Below are 27,627 nucleotides of genomic sequence, written 5' to 3'. Positions count from 1 at the left end.
ATCTTAGCCAAGTGGAGACAGGCAGATTGAAAAACTGTAGTTAAAAGGAGGATGGTGTATTAAGAGGAGTGAAAGTGATAATATGAGTTATTAGTGGATGATTTAAGGGGATAGTTTTAATGGAATGAGAGAGTATTCCAGAGCAGAGGAGCCTCTCTTGAGAAGTTCTGTAGCTGTATGTATAAGAGCACCAGACCTTGGGATGAGGCAGATCTGAGAGTACTTTGAGATGAGGTTAAAGATAGAATCATCTGACTTCTTTCTTGATGGCTTTGTGGGTTATGAGAAATTGTCTGAATTTTATCCTTAGAGACAAAGTGCAAGAACTGTCAGAGGGGAGCAGGTGAGATTTTGTGTTTAGTGAATTAAAAAACTTCCAATAAACAAGAAACAATTCCCACAACAACCCTATCAATATTTGTGTTATGTATTATTTTAGAGCTGTTCAGTCAAAAGATGTTCAAGCTGTGGCGTATCTTCTTTGTATGCTGTCTGCTCGTCCAGGCTCATTGTCTTCGTAGTGCTGGAGGACCTGGAAATAAGGGGGCTGTACTTCGAGTGTCTAAAGGAGCATTAAATAATGGTGAGATCTGCAAATTTTATTTCACTTTTAAAAGAGACAGTTTTAAATATGATATTTTGTGAGACAGATACCATTTCTTATATTACCATAGGGGTATTTACGCATAAATGTAACTATTAAAAGGTTATAAGCCAAACTTATATTTATTGACATTTTGCCAAGACGGAATCTAATCAAGAATGAAAAAACATCTTCATTCATTAATATATTTACAAAACACACATGGAGTATTTTGCATAGTTTATTAGCGTATCACTGTTTCACAGTGCTCAATTTGTAGAAATTAAAGAAGTTGAATTCAGATTAAAAAAACATTGATCTTAACAGCTTCTGACATATACTGGGAGGACATTAAACATTATATTTAAAGATTAGAAACGATGGTGCCAAAAGAAGACCCAACGTTTCTGGGTAATTTGCTACAAATCTGCTGTTTATTTTATAATAATCACCCATCTCTCTACTCTCTATGAATTTGATCATTTACTTTTATTATGTATCATTTTTGTTTTTCTTGTTATACTTATCACTATAGCAAAAACATAAAAAAACTGTATTTACATTCTGACATAGTTGTACGTACAATTGATACAATTCATTTTCATTCAGAATTGGGTGAAATGCCCATTTGCAATATATGGTTTTTTTTTAACTGCACATGAGCGCAAAAAAATTGAATCCGTACATCCATATTGCACTATTTGCATATGTTAACGTAGGTCAATACAGTAAAAGCATGTTACATACTTGCACACTACTTAGATGTAGAGACAAACACTGAAATGCCTGTTAGGAGGTGCATTTGTTGTAGATGTTCCTCCCCAAGAATAAATAATTAAAAAAAAACCAAAGCAAAACATGTATCCCTCCACCAACAGTGCTCCCAGCACCAGCTCTCACAACCTGGGCTAGTAGTCGCAACAGGAATTAACAGCGTGGGGCCCATTGCAAAACCCGCTATTAGCATTAAAATATGACAGGCTGAGCTGGTGACACTCTAACAAAGACACCCACAGAATCGGGACATTTTGAGGATCCAAATATTTGGTATAGGTGGTAACTCTTTATTACCAAGTTTCTGCAATATAGTGCAATCACTTGTTAGGGTGGTCATTTGACTGAAAGTGAACATCTCACTTAAGTTTTACACTGGAATCTTCATTTTAAACTTGTCCAGATCAGTTCATATTTTGGATATATAATATATTTATAATGTGTAATTATAAGATGAATTATTACCTGTATTTTGATATTCAAGTATTTATTTATATGACCAGTATTTATTTATGTTACCTGTAAAGACAATACCACTATTTTTGTTAGAGCAGATATAACTAGAAGCATGCCTAGATTAACTGGAAAATATTAATTGTTCTCAAATATAAGATGTGGAAAAAAACCCATAATTATTTGATCTATTCTTTGATTGTAGCTGTCTCAGGACAAATGAAAGGAAGACATTCACAAAACAACTTGAAAAGGCCTGCAATGGGTAGTGATGGTGGGGATCTTGTTGGAGGACTGCATGGTGGAGGAAGAGGAGGAGGAGGAGGAGGAGGAGGAGGAGGAGGAGGAGAAGGTGGAGGTCTTTTAGGTGGTGTTTTGGGTGGTGGAAAAGGAGGTGGTCTGTTAGGTGGTGTGCTTGGTGGAGGAGAGGGTGGTGGAGGTGGCCTCCTTGGGGGGGTTCTTGGTGGTGGTGGTGGTGGTGGAGGTGGCCTTCTTGGGGGGGTTCTTGGTGGTGGTGGTGGAGGTGGCCTTCTTGGTGGAGTTCTTGGTGGTGGTGCTGGTGGTGGAGGTGGCCTTCTTGGGGGAGTTCTTGGTGGTGGTGGTGGTGGTGGAGGACTTCTTGGAGGCCTTTTGGGGGGTTCTGGTGGTGGCAGTGGTGGCAATTCTCCTCACATTAATGGTGGCATCCTAGGAAATGGAGGATTACTAGGTGGTTTGCTTGGAGGAGGAGGACTTCTTGGAATACTTGGCAATGGAGGAATTCTAGACACAGTACAGGGTATTACTGGGTAAGAGGTATAAACAATTTCTGTCTTGTTGTTTTCCTTATTCCTTTGTGTATTTATATATTCACCATTTTTCTAAATTTAGTACTTTGCTACTTTTTTATTCATTTTTACTCTTATTATTTCCATTATGTTTTTGTACATTTTCTACTTGCTTTGAACTCTTCCACATGTGCATTAACCAGATATATTCTTCTTAAACATGTACACTGTAAAACACGTACATATGTTATGATCACTATACATTCCAGCATAAATTTGTTTTTTTGCATCTGTAAACTATGTCCAAAATCAAATATGGAACATTTGTCTTTATCACGTGCAAAAACTATACATTAAAATGGCATTTAAATGCACATCTTTACATTGTGACCCTTAATTTCACTTCCTTTGGGCCTGCATCATCTCATTTAGAGCCCCATTGAGAGTTAGGAATGCCCCAATTATCATGGTGTGAATATACTGTATGCATTTACATTCTGCACATGCACACAAATATGCGTACACTTCATTATATTATTATATTATTATATTGTGCACAATTAGAGTAATACATTCACTGCTAACACTGTCAAGCCACATCTCTATGCTATTGTTAGGGGTAAACACATTTGCAGGCCTGATGCAGAAATACTGTGGTTTTGGAGTTTCACATATATGGAGATATATGCAACTCAACATTCATATGTAAAAACGCATTTTTGCAATGGGATCTTTACCCATAATTTCGGAACGCTACAAGCACCCTTAATGTTCCCAGGAATATCTATTTTTGTTGCAATACATATCCTTTTGTTCCAGCACTGTACATTGTTAATTCCTCATTATTGCTCCTGGAGGGATACATAATGAAAATATGCACTCTACATACTAGAGTATAATGTATACTGGAGTATCATGTATGCCACCATTAGGGCTTCCCCTTCCGCCTCTTCTTATTGCACTAAGACCACCACATTTCTGCTGGCTGCCACTCCTAGAGCTCAGAGGCACCCAGCGGGGAAAGGTCTATAGCCTCAAAATCCACTAATCTTCAAGGACCCACTTCTTAGTTACTCACCTTCTTAACTCCTTTCTTTATCTATGGTGGCCGTTCCGTAAGCTTCACACATAGGACCTCAGATTAATTTAGCCCCGTGGAAAGTATATTTTAGGCTTCATTACTGCTTGTCATTTTTGTATCTCACTCTTTCATACTGGACATTGACTCGCAACTAGAGAGACCCCATCCTTCACAAACTTCTACAGCAGCGGCATCTTCCTCTGTCACCATGTTATTGTCATGTTTTTTTTCCCGTGCTTCTCTCTTTCTCAGTTACTGCTGGATCCCTGAGAGCATCGACCATAATAGCTTGTATGACCAATTATATTTTACACCAAACATACCACAGCTTAGCTGCAATATTTAACTGTTTGCCTAGCACTAACATGTACCTGTATTTGCATGCATGGATTTTTTTATTTACTGCATAATCCCAGTAACTGCTGGGGGAAATTATTTTTTTTCCCCTCAGAAAGTAGTAATATAAATATTTCTTTCAGCCTACGAATTATAGACCTTACACTTCCACAAGTCTCTTTGCATCTTTTGCCTGGAATTGGAGTGCACCTGAACCTATACACCAAAGTGGCAATTAATGGTAATAGGTAAGAATGATTTTCACTTCATTCATGCGCACAGAAAATATTGTCTGCCCTGTTGAATTGCACACAGCTTCACAGAGTACATAGCACATTACATAGTGTTACAAGTTGAGATGTCCAAAACAGTTGAAAAGGTTTGACTTCCATGGTATGACATTGTGGGAGTTACCTAGCTTGCCAAATATGAAATATTGAAATAGTCTTTAAAAATATAAGTATTCAAAATCACTAATTTCAGTATGAATGGTGAATGGAAACTGTGAATGTTGAACTTCAAACCCAAGTAGAGTAAGAAGGACACATACTGAATACAAACTACAAGTGGGAAATGTGATCCAAAAATTTTAAACCACATATTCGAAATGAGTGACTTTACTGCATGGCCATCGAACTGGTGAAATCCATCAACATACAATCCACCGTACTGCATAGGGCAAACAGCAGAATCCCCAACGCAAAAGGAAACAATAGCAAAAACATAAATCCAGGGATGGGAAGGTGAGCAAGTTAGCCAAGGCAAAAGAGGGAGACACCAACCCAGCAAGAGAATTTCTATAATGGCAAGCTAGGTAACTCCCAAAATGTTATACCATGGGAGTAACCTAGGAAGCCTGCCATGTCCCCTTAACCCCATCAGGGAAAGCAGCCATTTAGGGTTTGAACACAACCCTTAGGGCTAGATTTACTAAGCTGCGGGTTTGAAAAAGTGGGGATGTTGCCTATAGCAACCAATCAGATTCTAGCAGTCATTTTGTAGAAAGTACTAAATAAATGAAAGCTAGAATCTAATTGGTTGCAATAGGCAACATCCCCACTTTTTCAAACCCGCAGCTTAGTAAATCTAGCCCTTAGCTTTTTCATTTTCCTCTGGCTGATGACACCCCTTAGTTGTAATAACCTAGAAGAATTATGATGAATTCTACAAAGAATACAAGTCTTCTAAAAGGCATTGGTCTATGACATAACAAGTAACAAGTATTCCATATAATTAAGATAAAATGTTTGAAATGACCATTGTATATTAAAATATATTAAATATATTACATTTCCTATTAACATTATATTTTAAGCCTTTTAGGATTTCTTGATATCTTGGTGGAAGTAAATATCACAGCAAGAACCAGATTGACACAGGAGACGACAGGAGTTCCCCGGTTAGTTATTGAAGATTGCCAGGCACTTCTTGGAGGAATAAACATTAGACTATTAAAAGGGTAAGTGGCAAAATGAAAATTGTTATATGGAAGTTTCAGCTATAAAGGTATGTGATAACCAATAAAGGTTGCTTTGTCCACCACATAGATTGCTCTCAGGAATCTTGGATGGGCTTCTCAGTAATCTTCTTCGGAACATTTTACCAGGAGTGGTAAGCATCCACATCAGGCCAGTATTTATATCGTGCACATAGTAAATTGCTTTCCATTTGTTTTTACTGATTGGTCTGACATTAGAGAGGTGCTGGTAAAGGCACATGGTAGGAGAATTGTTGACCTAACGGCACAGTTTATGGATTATTGCAAGTGGCACAGTTATTTTGTTCAAGCCAATTCTTTTTCTTCTTGCAAATAATCCTTTTACGAAAGAAAAACAACTTCTCTGTATTAGTATGGTTGCCCTTGGAATCAATGCCCCACTCATTTGAATATTAAAGCATGACACAGGCTTTTGCTGATACAGGGAATCTAGGTATATGTGGCCCTGTTATGTTTTAAAAACCAAATGGGTGAGGCATTGACTGGAAAAGTTCAGATGGTAATCCCCCTTTGGAAAGAATTATTTGCATGTTGTCCCCAGTGACGATAGCCTGAGTCGATTATCAGACAGCAATCAAAGTTAAACATTCATTAGATAACAATGACAGAGCAAACATTGCAAACCTTACAAAATACAAATTGCTCACTCTCTACATAGGCTGGAGCAAATATACCTAACCTATTCCATAAATCCTCAAAACTCAACCACCCAGACTGGAAAGAAACAAGCACCCCAAGGAAAAAACATACTGGCACATACATAGAAAGGATGTAATAGTTATTCTGACATACACTGTATAGGTAATAATGAATGGATGACAAATCCCTGTGGGGCTACTGCGCATGAGCAACTAAAGTCACTCATGCACATAGCTACGGGACTTGATGCTGGATCCAAAGGCTTCTCCAGCGATGATGGAGTCCAAAAGATAAGCTAATGTCATCTTAAGATGGCATTCATTTAAAGACTTAAATTTCATCACATCGTAGTCCCCATAGACATCTAGTGACCAGTGTTAAACATGTTAAGGCAGGAGAAATCCTTGATTATTCTTGCTTAACCCCCCTGAAAAAAATTAAAAGAAGAGCTGCAATGGCCATTCTCTGGAGAAAATAGAAAACTGCTCCACTCTGTAAAATCCCTTCACTGGCTCCATATCCATTCCTCAATTCAGTTCAAGTTTACCCTCACTTACAAAGCTATCATCAATGCTTCTCCAATACATCTCCGACCTCATCATGAGTTGGATCCCTGGTCGACCACTCTGCTCCAGCCTTCTCCGATCTTCCCCTCTCATAACCTCCTCTCACTCCAAGACTTCTCCTGTTATGCACCTCATCAATGGAACTCCTTACCTTGCCTTACCAGAATTTCCCTCAACCTGCAATACTTCAGATGCTCCCTCAAAACCCACCTCTTCATGCTGGCCTACCCTACTCCCTCATAAGCGGTCATATCCACTACCATTACTGCCACCACTTCTATTCTATCCCAGTTATTTATACGGTCTCTCATCCCCCCGTCCTCTAGACTGCAAACTCTCATGGGCAAGGTCCTCTCTTCCCATTGTCTCACATCTGTCCACTGTCTGTCTTCTTCTTATGTCCTTTCAAGTCTTTGCTGCATTACGAGTGTATGCTATTTGTTTAGTCACACTCACTGAATGTTATTACCATGCTTATTTGTCTTCATATATTTGCGATTATGCTTATGGAATCTATGGTGCCCTATAAATAAATAATAATGATAAGAAATAAATTATTATCCTTTGATTACTAATAACATAATTACTTTATATTTGGTTCATAGTGATTTCAGAAAAAAAACAGCTAATTTACAGATGGTTATAAACCACATTTGAACAAAATATCTACTACTGCTCTGCTACATTTCTCAATCATCTAGATCAGTAACTGCAAACTGAGATTAAACAACCACAATTTACCAATGTTAATCCTAATAATTACGGCACAAGTGTTGGGCCCTCAGACATGCACTCTCACAAAGAGCCAGGGTCTGTCTTTGCAAATGCAGGGCATAGAGGGTGTGTCCAGTACTTAGTGAGATGCATGTCTAAGGCTCCCATTTAACCAGCCAATTATGTCTGACAGATGGGGGTAGGTGTGATGAAATGAGGTTGATATCACCTTAACCAGCCTGTCCCTCGTTTCTCTCAAAATAACAAGTATTTTTATAGCGCTGGTAATGTCCCCCAGCACAGCAGAGTACAAGTGTAGTGTCTAATTTCATGCAGATTAGATTACAATGTAGCCTGGAGACTTTTTCACTTTGTGTTATCCATTGTAAACATTTATATTGCTGAAATAGCAATTATACTGTTACACACTGTTGCTAAATTGAAGCCAGGTGGTTTATAGGTAAGGACCCTGTGTGGTCCAGTTTAAGGCTGTAGCTGCATTCATCCCCTCCTCCTTTCTCTACTGGAGGTACTAGTAAGCTGCGGTGCTAGTTCTGGCTGAAAAAGTTTGTAATGTGCATTTACTGAGAGTGTCACTTAATCTTGGCCTTGCCCTTAATTAATCTGAGTATGACTCCATTGTCTCAGGTTGTATTCAGCCAGATACCTTGGTGTCAGCCTGTCAGGGGACCAAGGCATATATTATGGTGAGATAGGACAATCCTAAGTGATTATAGGATCCATAGAAGATACAGGGTATGCTTACCTGGTATAGCATGGAACCCCTGGCAGGCCATCCAGTGTGAAGTGGGTATAATTGGGTCAGATAAACCTGATATCTTCACAGTAGGATAGGAAGAAACAAAGTCTGGAGAAGGGTGTTAAGTCAGCTCTTTCTGTCAAAAACTATCATTCATGTAACCATTGAAGGTTATGTAAAATTTACCAAGGTAAATATATAAAACAGAAGGTACTGTTTGGGTGTAGCACACCACATTGTACTATAAAAAAGTATTTTCCAATCTCTTTATCATATCACAGTATGTATATTTAATTACATTCACATCTGAAAATTCTCATTTTTATGCAGTTATGTCCAGTGGTGAACATTGTGCTTGACTTGACCAATGGCCTTCTTCTTACTGTCAACTGTAAGCTACATAGAAATTTTTTTTTGCATATTTCAGTATAATTAAAATAATTCTTTCTGCAATTTTTACCAGTGATATAATAATTGGGTTTTTAAATTTAATTAAATGGTATTTATTTCATTCAATATCCCTCATGAGATCTCCATTTAAGTGATTTGGAGATGAAGATAATGAACTAGGAATATGAATTTAAAAGAAAAGTTAAGTTCACTTACGTGACACAGTGTCGTTCTATAAGCTGGACCAATAGTCATAAAAATGTATCCATTCCCTGGGAATTAGTGACATAAGTGCATGTGGATGAAAACAGTTGCCTCCATGATGTTTAGGTAATAGGTGCACTTTAGTTGAAATCTGTTTTGTTTGCTTGTTTAGTCCACTAAAATAATGATATTCTATCTCTACTAGCCAAAACTGTAACAAAAATTAGGAACTTTACAAAACCATTTCTCTTATCGCTAGGAAAGTAAGATTACATCTAATGTTATAAATCTTAGTTTTGATAGCAATTTGGTGCACATAAACTTTTTTGCAAAACAATCAGTTTGTTTATTTTTTTTTTTGCTTCTTTTTTTTGCTGGAGCAGCAGTTGTGTATTATCTCTTGTACTATTGTTTCCCTCTGACAATCTCAATGTCCTGACAGTTTTCACTGTTCTAAAATAACAAGGTACATATAATTATCCCTAATTAATTAGTACAATTGTCTATAATCTAGGAAGCCGGGGACTAACTGCTAGAGAGAATAGAGCAAGAGAGGGCCAGCTGCTCTTAAGGAAACGCAGTGGACCGGACTCAGTTATTCCAGTTCATTAAAACTGAGGAGGGGGGTTTGATTATTATAATTTTGTTGCTTAGAAGCTTAAAATAAACATCCATTGTGTCTTGAAGTTAGATGAGCAATGACATTTGTAGTGTTAAGGAATCTTTACATGTCCAAAGTGTTCAAGATTTCCAAAAAAAGAGAGTAATTTAGTATCTAACTCCATACAAACTTAAATGACAATTGATAGTAGAATTGGAAAATAAAAAGATATCTTTGTTAAATTTTGATGTCAATACTGTTTTATTTTTAAATGTTCCTTGATTTATTTTATGCAGCAATGGTTCCTCTTGGTTTAATTGGCAGTATCCAATATACCGTATCAAGCCTTCCCATAGTGACCGGACAGTTCATTGAGTTGGATTTAAATGTAAGTTACTTTATAAAACAGTTGGCAACAAAACAAGTATTAATAAAAAATCATGTGTATTATAATGAAACTTATTGAACATATTAAAACTACTGTATACCTGTTTTCTGCCAAAGTCCCTGTTATCTTTTTTTCTGTTATCTATGCAAACACAACTGGGATTACTGGAAATGTCCTGCAGTGCTTAGGTTCCTTAGGTGCTTTATTGTTAGCAAATCTGTCTATTTCTCATCTGTATGTCTCTAGTTTTGAAATGGGCAATAGGAGAATAATGTTCAGCCAGTCAGTCCATTAGAATAGTCAGAAGAGCAGAGTATTTCAGTAGATTAGAGAGGTGATCTTGTCTAAGGAGTCATCTGCACACGTATGTGATTATATTAGTGAAGGACAGACTGGATTTGAAAAGGGCAATGTTAAAGCTTGAGAATAGAGGTAAACAGAATGACACAGACTTAGTTTTAGTCAGTGGAAGGAGCAGGGTACACCAATAGCACAGGATAGTGGTCTTAGGCTTCTGTCAAACTGATGCAAGAAACTGTTGTATCAAACACAATTCTTTATTAAAAGAACAAGTACAAGTACTTTAACAAGTACATCCATTTTGTTAAAGCTGTAGACTTCATCAGTGAAATAGAATTTGGTGTTTAGTGACTCATTATGGTTCTCTAACTGACCTCTACTTTGCCACAGACGGTAGTGAGTCAGTTGGGTGGTGGTCTCATTGATTATCCTCTTGGCAACGCTGAACACATTTCTTTGCCACCAATGAAGGAAGTATCTGAATCCCAACTTGGCCTCTCTTCCAATTTTCTGGGCTGTGTTTTAACTGCTCTGCAAAAAGAAGGTCTGATGGATCTAGAATTAACAAACGGAGATGTAAGTACCTGTTAAAATAATTATTTCTGAGAGTAGATCTCATGTCAGATGCTATATAGTAGAGATGCTTGAAGATTTCAAACTATAGTATGAGTAACTACACCAAGCAACACTTGTCAATAAAGTCAAAAGCATGCAGCATACCATTCTAACTTAAAGATATGAACTAAAGAAATGTAGCTTTTGTTAGTTTTTTTTTATATTTTTTTTTTTTTCCATTATACCCTTCAGTCTCTTGAAACTCCTCCAACTTACCTTCCATGGCCATGTTTTATACTTAATCAATTGCTTGCTAGGGGACTGAATAAATTACACTTCTCCATAAACGTGTATTTGCAATGCCATAGAGAGGGATCATTCCTTGGCTAGACCAAAACCCTCATTCAACTCCCATTACATGTGTGCACATATAAGATATAATGCCATATATTTGCTATCACAGCACAACACTTGAGAAATCTCTCTACATATCTGGGGCACAACACGAGCAGGTCTTTGCTATGGCTGGGTACACACTATACAAAATTTCTCCCAATGGGATATCCTTAAAGATTTTACCAACGATTTAAAAAAAAAAAAATAAAGTCCTGATCAGCATGTCGATTCATGTGGGCACACTAAGCACGTTTTAGATGATTTACCTTCAGATCTGTGCTCTTCATCTGTCATAACCATCAGATGAAAAGATTGTGACTTCATAGAGATCTATGGGCACTGCCGGTCCTGACCGCATACACACTGCAGAATTGGAACAACATCGTCCTATCACTGACCAAGATTTGTAGTCTAGTTTAAAAATTAAATAAAATATATGATATGCTTTAGAATGATAATTGTTCATCATTACAGCATACACACTAATGCGATATTGGGCCGAACAGTCGTTTATCGTTTGATTGGACCGATAATTGTCTGAAAACACTGTAGTGTGTACCCAGTCTAATTCCTGCCCTCAATCTCCTAGATGCCAGGGTCTAGAGCCAAGACTCTTAGTTACTCATTTATGTAATTTTTTGGGTTAGACTGACTATTTACTGTCTTTGTATTGTAGAGCAGGTTTACACAGGTGACATCATTTAGACAGTGGAAAATGACAATATTAAATGTTTTAGATTATAGAACAGGATATGTTGCATTGCAAGACAAAAGGGCATGAATGTTACATATAATGTGGTTCACTAATTTTTGAGTGATTTGAGTGGCTTTAATAAAAAAATTTGGTAAAGACCTGTGGGGAGTAAACATCATAAGAATAAAATCTAAATAAGGCAAAAGAAAGGTTTTTTTTGTGTTAAACACCACACTAAGGGCTAGATTTACTATGCTGCGGGTTTGAAAAACTGGGGATGTTGCCTATAGCAGCCAATCAGATTCTAGCTGTCATTTTGTAGAAGGTATGAAATAAATGAAAGCTAGAATCTGATTGGTTGCTATAGGCAACATCCCCACTTTTCAAACCCGCAGCTTAGTAAATCTAGCCCTAAATAGTCTTTCAAACAACAGCATTTTTGTAATGCATGAAATGTTGGATAATTCATTAAGATCGCTGATAGGGATATTAGCAAACTACTGGAACCGCATAAGTACATATACCACGGTGCACCACTCCAAGGAAACATGAGTTTCATATTCCTGTGTACATAATGTGAGCAAGGTAAGTGTTTTCAAACATCTAAACCTGCACATTGAACTTAATAAATTTGGTAAAAACAGATTCAAGAAATGTAATTCATGAAAATAGCTAAAACAGGCAAATATCTCTAATTTTCAAAACTAAAAGTGATATGTTTACACTACTCTTAAGAGAAAATACCTCCAGTGTTGAAATGGTGTTGGTTTGAGGATATCAAACACCTTCTATTTAACTAAATATCTATTTTAACATGCAGGTTCCTGGGATTCCACCCCTCACAACAAAAGTCATTGGTGGTATCATTCCAAAGGTGGGTAGTATAGAAGTTCTAGGAAAGTTGTTTTACTATAATTGGTACATGAGGATGTGCAAATGTGAACTGCATATATTGACAGTCATAACATAATGTAAACACCAAAATGTATAAAATAAAAGTTTAAAGTACACATTGACAGTTCTAACATAACATAAACACTAAGGGCTAGATTTACTAAGCTGCGGGTTTGAAAAAGTGGGGATGTTGCCTATAGCAACCAATCAGATTCTAGCTGTCATTTTGTAGAAAGTACTAAATAAATGAAAACTAGAATCTGATTGGTTGCTATAGGCAACATCCCCACTTTTTCAAACCCGCAGCTTAGTAAATCTAGCCCTAAGATGTATAAAAATAGATTGAAAAAATATATGAAATTGCTTACTAATTGTCTTATGTATGTGATTAGTTATTGCACTAGTATTAGTGCAATAACTAATACTAGTTATTAGCCTGTTGACTAAATTGCTAGAAACACATATGAAAGAGGACAAAAAAATAAAGGTTTGATATATATTATATATATATAGTGCTTTTTGTAAGAAAAAATGCGCTAGAACTCACATCAGGTAGTCAATCACTGTACACACAGCCACACACGTCAGTTGTGTAACGAAACATAACGGTCGCCGTCCGCAGTAAACAATTGGCGCATGACCACACGACCAATCACAAGCTGAGCAGCGCCACAAGCCAAGCACTGCCATCACAACCAGTGCGGACGATGTACGCATGCATCGGACTCGACACACAAGCAGCCCGCATGCACCGTTTCAATTATTTTTCCACCGACCTGCTACGCTCAACAGGGCGTTTCAAGTACACGTGGACCAAACATCAGATGTTTAAAGATACTTTTAAAACTTTGAGTTCTATGACAAAAAAAGTACTATATATATATATATATATATATATATATATATATATATATATATATATACATATATATAAAATAGAAGAAATCAGCAGCACATAGTTACTTGCTGGGCAGGAGAGAGTCATATGAAACATAACATTTTGCAAGGTAAAAGAAGCTGGCACACGCAGCATATATTCCCAAAATCCAAACAACTATTTCAGGCCATAAAGGTTTGGTAGTGAAAACAAGCTGACAGCAGTGGTTTTGATCCTAGGCTCTTCATCTGTAATAAATCCAAACCCTCATACGCGATACAATACTAGCTGCTAATAGTTCAAGTCCAAAATGAGTTCTAAGCATCAGTACAGTCATATTCAATATATATAACATAAAAAGAGTAAATATGAACTTGCACACTTTTTTTAATATTGAGTGCGTCAGTTCACATTTACTTTGTTGTGTGCCTGGGAAGGTATATATATATATATATATATATATATTTATATATATGATATGTGGATTTCCGAATGGCCTGAACTCAGGCTTGGAAATAAAAGTGCTTTTTAACCTTGCGTTCGACTCAACATAAGGCCCTTCGTTGCCCATTCCTGGCTAGCTTGTTGCCTCAAAGCCTTGATCTTCACATATCAGCTGAGATACTGAGAAGTGGGCATTGGCATTACTTTCAATTGGAAATCTTTGGCACAAACCAGACACAATTTGTAGGGGAAACCACATATACATTAAAATACTAAAAATATTAAATATGCAACGTTGACACAGTAAAGTAAAACAGTCCCAATGTCCGTTTACTCTCGTGATTTTTGTAAGATTAAAAAAGCAGTATCTTGGAGGGTAAAAAAATGAAATGTGTAGACCACAATTAACACTGTGCGGCTCATGTTAGCACAAAACAATAATTGCAAAATTACCATGAGCCCCTGTATGTCTGTATTTATTTCAATTTGTACATAACCCTTTCTAAAATGGTTTTCCTATACTCCATGTATAAATGTTAAATTGAATTCCATACTGATACAGCAATATTGGCTCCAAATGCTGCAAATTGGCTAAATATTGCCATCTGTATCACTGCAAAACAATCAACATGCTTGAGAACGATCAGATCAAAATCAACTGGATTATGTACGGGTATGCTTGCAAATTTAGTAGAAAGATATTGGTAAGTGGGAAATTATAGGAGCCCAGAAACTCCCCTTCAGGCCAGACATACTGATTGAAATATGGGGGTGGCCATTTCTATCACTATGCCTACGGCACACCTGTGCTGTTTGTATGCTTTTCCAAAAGGACATACATACTAAATACTGTCTATATATACGAAGTAGTGCATTTAGAGTTAAAATTTTGGTGAAAGGCAAAGGTGATATCACCAACTACTGAACAGCTGGAACTGTAGGCTTGGCACCGATGTTAAATCGAATTCTCATACTATCCTGACGGACCTACTGTGGGTGCAGGGGAAATGATCATTATAGCAGCCACACCACCAGCACTCACGGTGCAACTAAGGCAAGACAGTACTACCTGAGGCCCCCTCTCTGCTCTGAATAGAGCTAACCATAGTCCTCATCTAGTGGCGCCTGTACAGTGTGTGTGTGAGTGGGTGGAGGGGGGCTGGGAGCCTATAGCGGCATTGCTGGGACCATAGCCAAGTTTTACTTTGGCGTCCCAGTGACGAACTGTTCCCCCTAATACTGACACTCCACCAGCAACAAAATTCTGCATCAGGAATTGTGAGTTGAAAACAGAAAAAAGCAAACAACAAATAAAATAATAATGGCAGGAATACAGAAGGATTAGTTGTGAGACATTTTATTGTGTGCAGTAAAATATGAATGTAATGTGTGGGTGCACACATGCACAACACAACAAGTGTTTATTCCGTTCAGATCAACACAAATTTTGTAGCAAAGGAAGTTAAACTTTGGCAGGTTATTATTATCATTATTATCATCATCATCATCATTTATTTATATAGCGCCAACATATTCCGTAGCGCTTTACAATTGGAGACAAACATAGTAAACTAATAAACAAACTGGGTAAAACAGACAAAGAGGTGAGAAGGCCCTGCTCGCAAGCTTACAATCTATGGGACAATGGGAGATTGACACATGAGGTTAAGTCTACATTTTGCATTTCGGCCCAGCCAGGCTATAAAGGTAAAAGTGACCCATAAGCTAAATGATTCTGTCACACAACAATGTTAGTCAGGGGGTAGTTGTCTTGTGTGAAATTGTGAAACGGGTTGTAATAGGGTAAGCTAGTGAGGTTAAGTGGGTGGTTGAGGAATATTATAAGCTTGTCTGAAGAGGTAGGTTTTCAGAGAACGCTTGAAAGTTTGTAGACCAGAGGAGAGCCTTATTGTGCGAGGGAGAGAATTCCATAAAGTGGGTGCAGCCCGAAAAAAGTTCTGTAGCCGGGACTTTTATTATATTTATTGTTTACAGTATTAGTGTTAGGTAAGGACACATCTTGGTGGAACATCATTTAAAATAAAAAAAAAATTGCCCTTCTTAAGCACAGTAAAGACAGAAAAAAATACAATTAACTCGAAAACACATATTTCTTTCTACTCCCTTTGCATTTTTAATAGTCTCCTGGTTTCTTACCAGCTGTTTAGATTGGGAAATCGATACAATTCTGGGTTTCTCTAGGTCAATGCAAAGCCATTCCCTTGTTACAAAGATAGGGATGACACTTAAAAATAGGGATGAGCGCACTCGGATTTATGAAATCCGAGCCCACCCGAACGTTGCGGATCCGAGTCGGATCCGAGACAGATCCGGGTATTGGCGCCAAATTCAAAAGTGAAACTGAGGCTCTGACTCATAATCCCGTTGTCGGATCTCGCGATACTCGGATCCTATAAATTCCCCGCTAGTCGCCGCCATCTTCACTCGGGCATTGATCAGGGTAGAGGGAGGGTGTGTTAGGTGGTCCTCTGTGCTGTTTAGTTCTGTGCTGTTTAGTTCTGTGCTGTTTAGTGCTGTTTAGTGCTGTGCTGTTTAGTGCTGTGCTGTGCTGTGCTGTGCTGTGCTGTGCTGTGTTCTGCAGTATCAGTCCAGTGGTGCTGTGTGCTGTGCTCTGTCCTTCTGAGGTCAGTGGTGCTGCTGGGTCCTGTGCTGTGTCCTGTTCAGTCCAGTGGTGCTGTGTCCTGTGCTCTGTGCTTCTAAGGGCATAGTTATTTCCCCAATATTCCCCTGTGTTTAAAAAAATAAAAAAAAGTTTTTTTAAAAAATACCAAAAACTACTTTAATATTTTTTAATTACCACAAAATTTTCACAACCAATCCTGCAGTATAAGCCCATTGGTACTGCAATATTACCAAGTTCACACATTCAGCAGTAAAAGTCCAGTGGTACTGCAATATTACAAAGTTTACACATTCTGCAGTATCAGTCCAGTGGTGCTGTGTCCTGTGCTCTGTCCTGCTGAGTTCCGTAGTGCTGCTGGGTCCTGTGCCGTGTCCTGTTCAGTCCAGTGGTGCTGTGTCCTGTGCTCTGTGCTTCTAAGGGCATAGTTATTTCCCCATTATTCCCAAGTTTTTAAAAAATAAAAAAAAAGTAAAAAAAAATACAAAATTTAAAAAAAAAAAAAAAATATAATAATTATAACCAAATTTGCAAAACCAATCCAGCATTATAAGTCCATTGGTACTGCAATATTACCAAGTTCACACATTCTGCAGTATCAGTCCAGTGGTGCTGTGTCCTGTGCTCTGTCCTGCTGAGTTCCGTAGTGCTGCTGTGTCCTGTGCCGTGTCCTGTTCAGTCCAGTGGTGCTGTGTCCTGTGCTCTGTGCTTCTAAGGGCATAGTTATTTCCCCACTATTCCCAAGTTTTTTAAAAATAAGAAAAAAGTAAAAAAAAATAAAAAATTTAAAAAAAAAAAAATATATAATAATTATAACCAAATTTGCAAAACCAATCCAGCAGTATAAGTCCATTGGTACTGCAATATTACCAAGTTCACACATTCTGCAGTATCTTGTGCTACATATAATGGAGACCAAAAATTTGGAGGATAAAGTAGGGAAAGATCAAGACCCACTTCCTCCTAATGCTGAAGCTGCTGCCACTAGTCATGACATAGACGATGAAATGCCATCAACGTCGTCTTCCAAGCCCGATGCCCAATCTCGTAGTACCGGGCATGTAAAATCCAAAAAGCCCAAGTTAAGAAAAAGTAGCAAAAAGAGAAACTTTAAATCATCTGAGGAGAAACGTAAAGTTGCCAATATGCCATTTACGACACGGAGTGGCAAGGAACGGCTTAGGCCCTGGCCCGTGTTCATGACTAGTGGTTCAGCTTCACCCACGGATCTTAGCCCTCCTCCTCCTCCCCCCCCTACAAAAAATTGAAGAGAGTTATGCTGTCAGCAACAAAACAGCAAACAACTCTGCCTTCTAAAGAGAAATTATCACAAATCCCCAAGGCGAGTCCAAGGGTGTTGGTGGTTGTCAAGCCTGACCTTCCCATCACTGTACGGGAAGAGGTGGCTCGGGAGGAGGCTATTGATGATGTAGCTGGCGCTGTGGAGGAACTTGATGATGAGGATGGTGATGTGGTTATTGTAAATGAGGCACCAGGGGGGGAAACAGCTGATGTCCATGGGATGAAAAAGCCCATCGTCATGCCTGGTCAGAAGACCAAAAAATGCACCTCTTCGGTCTGGAGTTATTTTTATCCAAATCCAGACAACCAATGTATGGCAATATGTAGCTTATGTAAAGCTCAAATAAGCAGGGGTAAGGATCTTGCCCACCTAGGAACATCCTCCCTTATACGTCACCTGAATAACCTTCATAGTTCAGTGGTTAGTTCAGGAACTGGGGCTAGGACCCTCATCGGTACAGGGACACCTAAATCCCGTGGTCCAGTTGGATACACACCAGCAACACCCTCCTCGTCAACTTCCTCCACAATCTCCATCAGATTCAGTCCTGCAGCCCAAGTCAGCAGCCAGACTGAGTCCTCCTCAATACGGGATTCATCCGAGGAATCCTGCAGCGGTACGCCTACTACTGCCACTGCTGCTGTTGCTGCTGTTAGTCGGTCATCTTCCCAGAGGGGAAGTCGTAAGACCGCTAAGTCTTTCACCAAACAATTGACCGTCCAACAGTCGTTTGCCATGACCACCAAATACGATAGTAGTCACCCTATTGCAAAGCGTATAACTGCGGCTGTAACTGCAATGTTGGTGTTAGACGTGCGCCCGGTGTCCGCCATCAGTGGAGTGGGATTTAGAGGGTTGATGGAGGTATTGTGTCCCCGGTACCAAATTGGGTACCGGGGCCACCCCACTATGCAGTCCAGATACTTGTTTGGTGGAATTCAGACACGTGGAGGGTTTTTTAATTATATTGTGGCCTCAGTACCAAATTGTGTACCGGGGCCACCACACTACGCAGTCAAGATAGATAGATGCGTATTGCGTATCATAGATAAAGTACATTCAGTGGTGTGGGGCAAATTGAAAAATATTCAAAATGCACTGACATTATCAAAAACAAGAGGTTGTCACACGCTAAAACTCCAACATGTATATGATGGAGAGGATGGAGGAGCAGCCGTATGTGTAGTGTAATGCAGATCTGTTGAAGGTTTTTTATATATTTTATTGTGGTGCCCAGTGCCCACTCCTCTATGCAGTCCAGGTACAATTATTGGTGCGAATCATAAAAGTTCAGGGTTTTTAAGATATTGTGGTGACCCACTCCTCTACGCAGTCCAGGTACAATTATTGGTGCGAATCATAAAAGTTCAGGGTTTTTAATATATTGTGGTGACCCACTCCTCTACGCAGTCCAGGTACAATTATTGGTGCGAATCATAAAAGTTCAGGGTTTTTAATATATTGTGGTGACCCACTCCTCTACGCAGTCCAGGTACAATTATTGGTGCGAATCATAAAAGTTCAGGGTTTTTAATATATTGTGGTGACCCACTCCTCTACGCAGTCCAGGTACAATTATTGGTGCGAATCATAAAAGTTCAGGGTTTTTAATATATTGTGGTGACCCACTCCTCTACGCAGTCCAGGTACAATTATTGGTGCGAATCATAAAAGTTCAGGGTTTTTAATATATTGTGGTGACCCACTCCTCTACGCAGTCCAGGTACAATTATTGGTGCGAATCATAAAAGTTCAGGGTTTTTAAGATATTGTGGTGACCCACTCCTCTACGCAGTCCAGGTACAATTATTGGTGCGAATCATAAAAGTTCAGGGTTTTTAATATATATTGTGGTGACCCACTCCTCTACGCAGTCCAGAAAGATACCTTGTTGCAACGTTTTGGACTAATAACTATATTGTGAGGTGTTCAGAATACACTGTAAATTAGTGGAAATGCTTGTTATTGAATGTTATTGAGGTTAATAATAGCCTAGGAGTGAAAATAAGCCCAAAAACTTGATTTTTAAACTTTTTATGTTTTTTTCAAAAAAAATCCGAATCCAATACCTTAAATCCGAACCGAGACCTTTCGTCAAGTGTTTTGCGAGACAAATCCGAACCTCAAAAATAACGAAAATCCGGATCCAAAACACAAAACACGAGACCTCAAAAGTCGCCGGTGCACATCCCTACTTAAAAATTAGATTGTAGGCAGGTATGGCCTCCTGTCTTATTATTTCTGTGTTTTGTTTCCCTTTGCTTGTTGCCTTTTTTTATTTAAATCTTATTAAAAAAAAAAGCAAAGTAGAAAAACAGCAATAAAAATGCAGAAAAACAAAAAAAAAGATATAGAAAAAATACACAGATAAAATATGTGTATATTCAGGCTATAAGTGTAGCTTTAAGCGAAGCTTTCTAAACATGTCTAATAATAAGTGTATCTGTTACAATGATTTATTTTTCAATACAGGTTGCTGTTATGTATAGAGAAGAAAGGCCATTAATTTTGAAGATCTCCGTTCCTACTGCTCCAGTCGTGAAACTGCAGAATAAACATGCTACTGTGACATTTTTTGTTAAGACAGAAATATTAGTGCCCAATGCAGACTCCTCAAAAACCTCTCTATGTGCACTAAGTGTTGTAAGTAAAGCTTTGTTTTCAGTATTTTTATACCCGAAAAAGCATATTGTCCCATGTTAGCAAGTAGAGAACTTTGTGTGTATTTTTTTGCTATGCAAATGTTTTATAAAAATTATACTAATGAGTAATTGAACCAATCTAATGGCTAAACAGGAAATATCTCAATGCAATCATTCATTTGTCTAGTATTTGCCTACAAAATGGTCCTCAGTGATAGCACTGTGCAAGAAGGAGGCATCTTTGCAGATATTGGGGTTTGTCTGCGTTCAGTAGAGGATCCAGTATATAAAATTATTGTAGAGAATTGCACTAATTTGACAAATGATATACAATATAGTTAAATTCTGCTTACAGCTTTTCCATACCGTCATTTATTGTAGCAAAACATTTTAATATTAGATAAATGTGTGGTACCAGAAAACCAATGCAAAGCAGATTTACAAAGATGCTGTTATATATTTATCTTCTGTATGTTCCATGTACTGTGACAACATTGCACTCAATGAGTCGTATTCAAGTTCGGACGTACACCCATTTGCATAGTTTATATTGTGTATCTCTACAATTTTCCACCCTATCATTTGCACCCATTACAGGGCAGGTGTAAATGCTATCTGATAGTGATGACTGACACGGCATATTTTTTGTTTTAAAAGTACACATATGCATGTCAGTAGCTAGCACAGAACATGTGTATGCAAGTAAGTTAGATGATAACAATTTATTGTATGTACAGTACACATTGAATGAATCTTTATCTATTTAATGTAAAAAAATGTAAAAATATATTTTTGATGTGACCTTTTATTGTACTGACGTATTTGCTTATACTGCAGTCTGTTCTGTCTGTGTGCGTACAACAAGTAACGTTTAGGCAGACCGTACTTACAGCCAGATTCAATTCGAAAACATCTCTTACGATCTACTTGGATTTTAATCCAGACGGAACTATGCTCAAGTTCCGTGCTCTTTCTTTTAAAACACATTGTTGCATTCGGACTTGAATCAGAACCAATGTTTTTCCTATAAGAAGACTCAGATTGCTACACTGTTGCAATGTATTTTTGTACAAACCATATATATGACCATGCTGCACACCACAATATGTAAAGTTGCAAGTTCAATGAAGACAGCCAATCATAGTTGTTACATTTGAATGAAGGCATGTATACCAACTGTCCCATGTAGGTGAGACAATACAGATTTGATGGTACTGTCCCAACAGTCAGGACCTTTGTGATGGAAATCTGATCACCATTGTGAGTGGCTGCTTCACACACCTGCCACTGGAGTGCCTGGCAACACACGGGACTCTGTAGGGAGGGGAGGGAATTGGAGCTGGTATAGTGTGCCTGAAAGGCTAGGTACACCACCCACACATTGCAGTCCTGCCTCCAAAGTGGCATGACCAATCCCCTATTGTGGGTCTGCCACGGAGGGACAATGTTTGGAAATATGTGAATGTGCACAGCAGAGATCTTAGCTCATATTATATATGTCAGCATCTGACTGCCAGATACTACATTCATTTTCATTGCAATTAGTAAACTATTAATTTGAACATGGTATTTTAATTCACACTGGAAAGTTCATTGTTGAAGCGTTTTTTCTTCTTAACAACCTGAAAATATCTCACTGTAGGATGCACATTTAGGAGCACAGTTCTCCGCTGTTGGGGATAAACTGAAGATCTCAATGTCTGTGGACAGGTAAATGTTTCAGGGATTATTTATTGCATCTTATGAAATTTAGAGAATGGTCAATGAAAGATCATATGTATCTCTATATATGATTCTATAACATTATTAACATCTCAGAAATGGTAAGGGATAGAGATGTGCTTTGAAAGAATAACAGACAATATTGAAGAGATTCTTTACACGCATAAAAAATATCTATGCTCTTCCTATAGGCGGTACATAATAAAATAATAGCACCCATCTCTAGCTCCCCTGCTGTTTGTTCATACACCAGTGTCTGTCTGCAGGCTTAGCACCTGTGTTCCCCTTGCACTGTACTATGCAGAGGTTGAACTTCAAGGCATAGTTAGAACAGATGTTGATGGCAGTCATATGTCATTATTTTTATTTTACTATGTACTACCCACAGATAGTATATAGGTCGTGTTTATATTTTTGTGCAGAACCCATTTAAATGCAGTGTAACCTCAAAAATTGTATTTGCTTAATTGTGCATAGCACAGAGGAATATATATGCTAGACACATTTTTGCTGTCTCTCTGTGTGGGTTATAAGCAAATCCAGGCAGTTGGAGTCTGCTAGCTTTCTTCATGCTCTGTCATATTTTTGGTAATTTCCAGATTTGGCCATGCCTGCCAAAATTATGTCACACATGTCCCTTGCTAAGGTAAAACCCCAATCTATTGTATTGCAACATACTTACCAATGCAGTTTATGGGAAAGCTCTTGGAGTAGAAGGAATTATGGGTAAGAGAAGACCAAAAATGTAACTGTGCTAAATATGGAGCTTTGTTAGCACCATCACATAAACTAGGTAAAGTTCTATGTTAAAGTTTTTGTTGTAAAGTTAGCCCTTAATAATTTCATAAGATAAAAATAAAGGGAAACTTGTAAAAATAAACAATTTGTGTTAGAGTACCTTTAAAAAGTTCATATACAACAGTTGAATAATTGGGATAAATACATTGATTAATGTAAAAAAACATGGGCATGAGCAGGTCTATCATTAGAAAGATTATTTACAGTCAATTGCAAGGATGGAATTGATTCAATCAAAAAGGTTAAACCAAAGAGCTTAAATACTTTGTCAACTGATCTTTTTCCTTTTATTTTTTAGCATTCATCTTTCTATAGCCTCTTCCTCAGTTGGGCGATTTGATGTAAGTATGCCAATAACTATGTGTATTTAAGTATAAACTATTCATTGTTCATTTATACAATTTTTCAGAATACACACAAAAAAATCTAAAAAATAGGAAATGTCCAATTACATATGCTTATGGGTCCCCAACCAGTACCTGTCTATTAGCATAGTAAAAGTATGTATTTTGATGCCAGTGGGTAAGGCACTATGCATTCTAATGTATATTGTAATGTCCATTTCTATCATTACCAATAATGATTGACCAATGCGATCAATGTGGTTCCAATGCACAAAGATATTTAATAGCAAAATATAACAAAGCATACCAAATACAATAAAGTATTATATACAATTCATTATCTAAATTGTTAAAACAAGAATTCGCATTCTTAAAAATAAAATAACCACACATAATTTAAAAAACTGGAGTATTTCAAAATGATATCAAATACATGACACAGGAAGCCTATTTACATGAACAATTTTCTTGATTTTTTTAATAACCTTTCTTTTTCTTATGCAAAATTTTAGTTTACTACAGAAATTATTCAATGATGGAGATACCCTTTAAGAATTTAGTGATGGGGTAAATTGTGACTGCATCCCAAAAGTACATCGTGTAATGTTTGTTACAGAGAGCAGTGTGCAGCTGCTTCATATTCTGCTGTGTGGGGATTTTTTACATTTTTAAAATTTAGAGAGGCAAAACCAGAGCTTATATAAGATTTGAGATTGTTTTAATTATTAACCTACCTTTCCAATATGAAAACTTGATACTTGGAGGTCTGTCTGGTGAGGTGCAACAGATATAACACTAAGGGGTATATTTACTAAATTGAGGGTTTGAAAAAGTGGAGATGTTGCCTATAGCAACCAATCAGATTCTAGCTATCATTTTGTAGAGTGTACTAAATGAATGACAGCTAGAATCTGATTGATTGCTATAGGCAAAATCCCCACTATTTCAAAACCGCAATTTAGTAAATAAACCCCTAAGACTGGTTACATTACAAACCGCCCTTCTGACAGTGAGTACATGGAAAGGAAGTAATTAGGCCATTTGGCAGTATATGACTGCCAGTGGATTGGTTGGGGACCCAATGTGTGAGGAGGATAGCAGGGGTCCAGACAGTTTCTGGGACTCTTTGTGGATTGTAGTTGAGAGAAAAAGTTTACTGGTGCCTGACACTAAGACTATGGAGGTTTGTTTTATGGGTCAGGTGGTAAATTAAAGGCAAGCCACCGAGTGAGCTATGTGATCAGGAAATCCTCCCCATACTCAAGGTTTGGGTACAGCAGAATGCCCATGAAGTGCGGCTTGTATCTGTCAGCCCTACACTTGGTCTGGATCTAGATTCAATGTTGGATCCCCAGAGATATAGGTTTGAGCCTTCAAGACCAAGCGTAAACCTGTAACTGGCCACTGAATAAGGCAATAGTTGGCAGAGCCATTAACAGAGGGGTCTGGGATTGTTTCTTTGCCAATTATTGGTTTGTAGAGTGGGTGAAGCCACTAGATTACTAAGTATGGTATTCAACAGTGCTTCTGGCTCATATGACTCCCCCTTAATAAACTTTTTAAAGTATTAATTACCAGCATATTTTTTTTTAGTGAAGAGGAAGAAGACATCTAGCTATGTTGCATTTATTTTTGAAGGCAACATTTTTTGTAATTGGAAAATTGCAAAAGCCAAAATCCAGCAGCTAAAGCAAAACATTCTGTAAATCAAATATTAAGCGATTTGCTGTTCTTCAAGGCTGAAAGGTCAGTATTAGAAAACTTAGGGCCCCTCACAACCTGACAAAGAGCAACATCAATGAATGTAAAAAAGTAATGTGGGCACTCAAGTAAGAAGGTTGAACCATTCCATCTCCTATTGGACAAACTGAAAAGCTGTCCTCTGATGACTGAGTGGGTTAAAGGTTGCTCTTTTAGAAGCTGCCCCTGGTTTTGCTTCAATAATAAAACACAGAGAGAAAATGTTGGATGACACCTGCAATGTACACCATTGTCAATGATACTAGAGTGTGTGTGATGGGCACACTCTGTCTTAAAAGATTCTGGCTACTACATATGCAGAGCAAAGGCAAATTGCTTTGTAAAACATAATTATTAAACTATTCTAGATCTGGAATAGTATACACTAGTGACCAGAGTGCAGCTTTGTTTATTCTTGTCACTACATTGCAACTAGCATATACAAAGCCACTGGTGTCAAATATATACAGAGCCATAATCTTTTAGAATATACTTTTTAGTGCACATAATTTGCTCTTACATTAAGGGTATATTTAATAAATTGTGGGTTTGAAAAAGTGGAGATGTTGCCTATAGCAACCAATCAGATTCTAGCTTTCATTTATTTAGTACATTCTACAAAAATAACAGCTAGAATAAGATTGTTTGCTATGGGCAACATCTCAACGTTTTCAAATCTGCAGTGTAGTAAATATACCCCTAAGACTTTTGACACTTGTGACAAATTAGAATGTTGTAATTCTACTCACTCATTTTTCCTTTACAGGTTTCTTCATTAGAGGGTCTGGTTGGTAACATTTTCAGCCTTGCCTTTCTACCAGCAATTAACAGTAAGCATTTATCACATTGGAAAATAATAAACATGATGTATTTTAGATGATGATAATTGATAATTAATGAGTGTCGGTCAGACCAACAAGGTGCACTTGTGCAAATGCAAGGTGTTTTGTTCTGCGCCTTGGGTGCGCTCTTTAAATTACCTCCTATGTATTTTATAGGGAACTTCAGCAATAATATGCCTGATTTATTCCTGATTTCATCCAGTGTTTAGTAACCTAAGAAAGGAAGACCTCAGGTTTAATTTTTTTTTAAAGAGACTGAAATAGTAGACAACTGGGGTACTTACCCCAGAATAACTTTTCCATACTGCAGGTACACCCTGCATTCTGTATTTCCCAGTTGTAATAGCCTAAATAAAGTAAGATTGCTAAATTTCAGGTTAGTTGGCGAATCAAATGCTTTATATTTTACTTGATAAAAGTACTGCTGTTGTGTAATGCACTATAAACAAAACAAATGAACTAAAAAGTATACAAAATATTAAAACAAACTTTGGGCATTATACATTTTTTATAAAAACAACTTCAAATAAGGTTTTAGTCAAAACCTCTGTTTTTTACTCTAATTACAGCTGTTGTAGGGAACGGAATACCTCTACCAAAGCTGATGAACATTGACTTTAACAACGCGGACATTGACATTTTGGATGTAAGGATTTCAGTAAAACATAAAAAAATTTCCTAGCTCTTTTATCCCTTATGCTTTGCATCTTGTTTTAATATTCTGAATTTTGTTTCTTTTAAATTGTTGTTTTATATGATCTTAGTAATTGTGTATATTGTATCGCTTATAACACTATATTACACGATTAACAGTAATATACACGAGAAGCAACTGGTCATTTCCCTTCTTGTCACACTGATCACAGTGGAAGGACTTTCCTTCTCGATGGATGTTGCTGTGAGCTGCAAGCTGCAGTAATTGTTTGTGGTAGAACAGTAGCTCTGCCTATGAGATAGCAGGTTTTTTAGAGGAGGATTTCAAATTATAATAGGGATGTTCAGTGATAGCCCAGAACACAGAGGAAATTTAACATGAATGGCGCAATTATGACCTTGACAAAAGGTCATACTGAGGGGCTTGCTGTTTACTACAAGTTTAAGAGATGTTAATGCTGTTCATTTCAAAATACTCAGTTGTTCTGCAAATATCATTATTAAACTAGAAAAAGCACTAGAAAGAGAGATCCCTATTAAAGAATGAATTTTAATTTTGGGAGAATACATCAATTATGCCTTTAAGCAGTCAATACAAGGAAAATATTTTCATATTTTACTCCATCGGTACCAAACCCTTAAGATATTACTTGGCTATTACTTATATTTCTCTCACTAATATTGTTATTCCATATTACCCACGTATTATCTTCTGCTAAGAAGATAAGATAAGATTGGAAGCAAAGTAGGTGTCAACAACTTTTTTAGGTTGTGTTGTAATTTTGGTGTCATTGGTGCAATATACTGTTACACTGTCAAAGTAAATCAATGAATGAAATAAAAAAAAGGCATATATATATATATATATATATATATATATATATATATATAAATATATATATATATATATATATATATATATATATATATATACATATATGTTAAAGGTGTTTAATAACTAATGCTTTAAACTTGACTTTTTACCTTCTCTTTTCATTCTCAGAATCTTGTGGTACTAAACGCATAA

The 27,627-nt window shown here is 37.4% G+C and overlaps 1 protein-coding gene across 1 annotated transcript; it reads left to right on the top strand.

Moving 5' to 3' along the window:
- The first annotated feature begins 456 nt into the window (after nt 1-456).
- Nucleotides 457-27,627, top strand: BPIFB4 (BPI fold containing family B member 4). The gene is made up of 15 exons (XM_075215393.1): nt 457-583; nt 2,016-2,598; nt 4,138-4,242; nt 5,310-5,453; nt 5,542-5,605; nt 8,502-8,562; nt 9,663-9,754; nt 10,445-10,630; nt 12,520-12,573; nt 20,331-20,501; nt 22,143-22,210; nt 23,319-23,361; nt 25,871-25,934; nt 26,516-26,592; nt 27,604-27,627. The coding sequence occupies exons 1-15, from the start codon at nt 457-459 to the stop codon at nt 27,625-27,627; spliced, it is 1,863 nt and encodes a 620-aa protein (XP_075071494.1).

This window comes from Mixophyes fleayi, chromosome 6 (assembly GCF_038048845.1).
Source record: "Mixophyes fleayi isolate aMixFle1 chromosome 6, aMixFle1.hap1, whole genome shotgun sequence".
NCBI lineage: Eukaryota > Metazoa > Chordata > Amphibia > Anura > Limnodynastidae > Mixophyes > Mixophyes fleayi.
Note: the sequence above shows the minus strand (reverse complement) of the source record. Positions and strands in the feature narration are given on the sequence as shown.

Bases quoted from the DNA above. Each gene is read 5' to 3' on its own strand.
- BPIFB4 (XM_075215393.1), top strand. From the start codon at position 457: ATGTTCAAGCTGTGGCGTATCTTCTTTGTATGCTGTCTGCTCGTCCAG. The intron at 2,599-4,137 runs GTAAGAGGTATA...TATTTCTTTCAG, and splicing joins ACAGTACAGGGTATTACTGG to CCTACGAATTATAGACCTTA. The intron at 22,211-23,318 runs GTAAATGTTTCA...TTTATTTTTTAG, and splicing joins ATCTCAATGTCTGTGGACAG to CATTCATCTTTCTATAGCCT.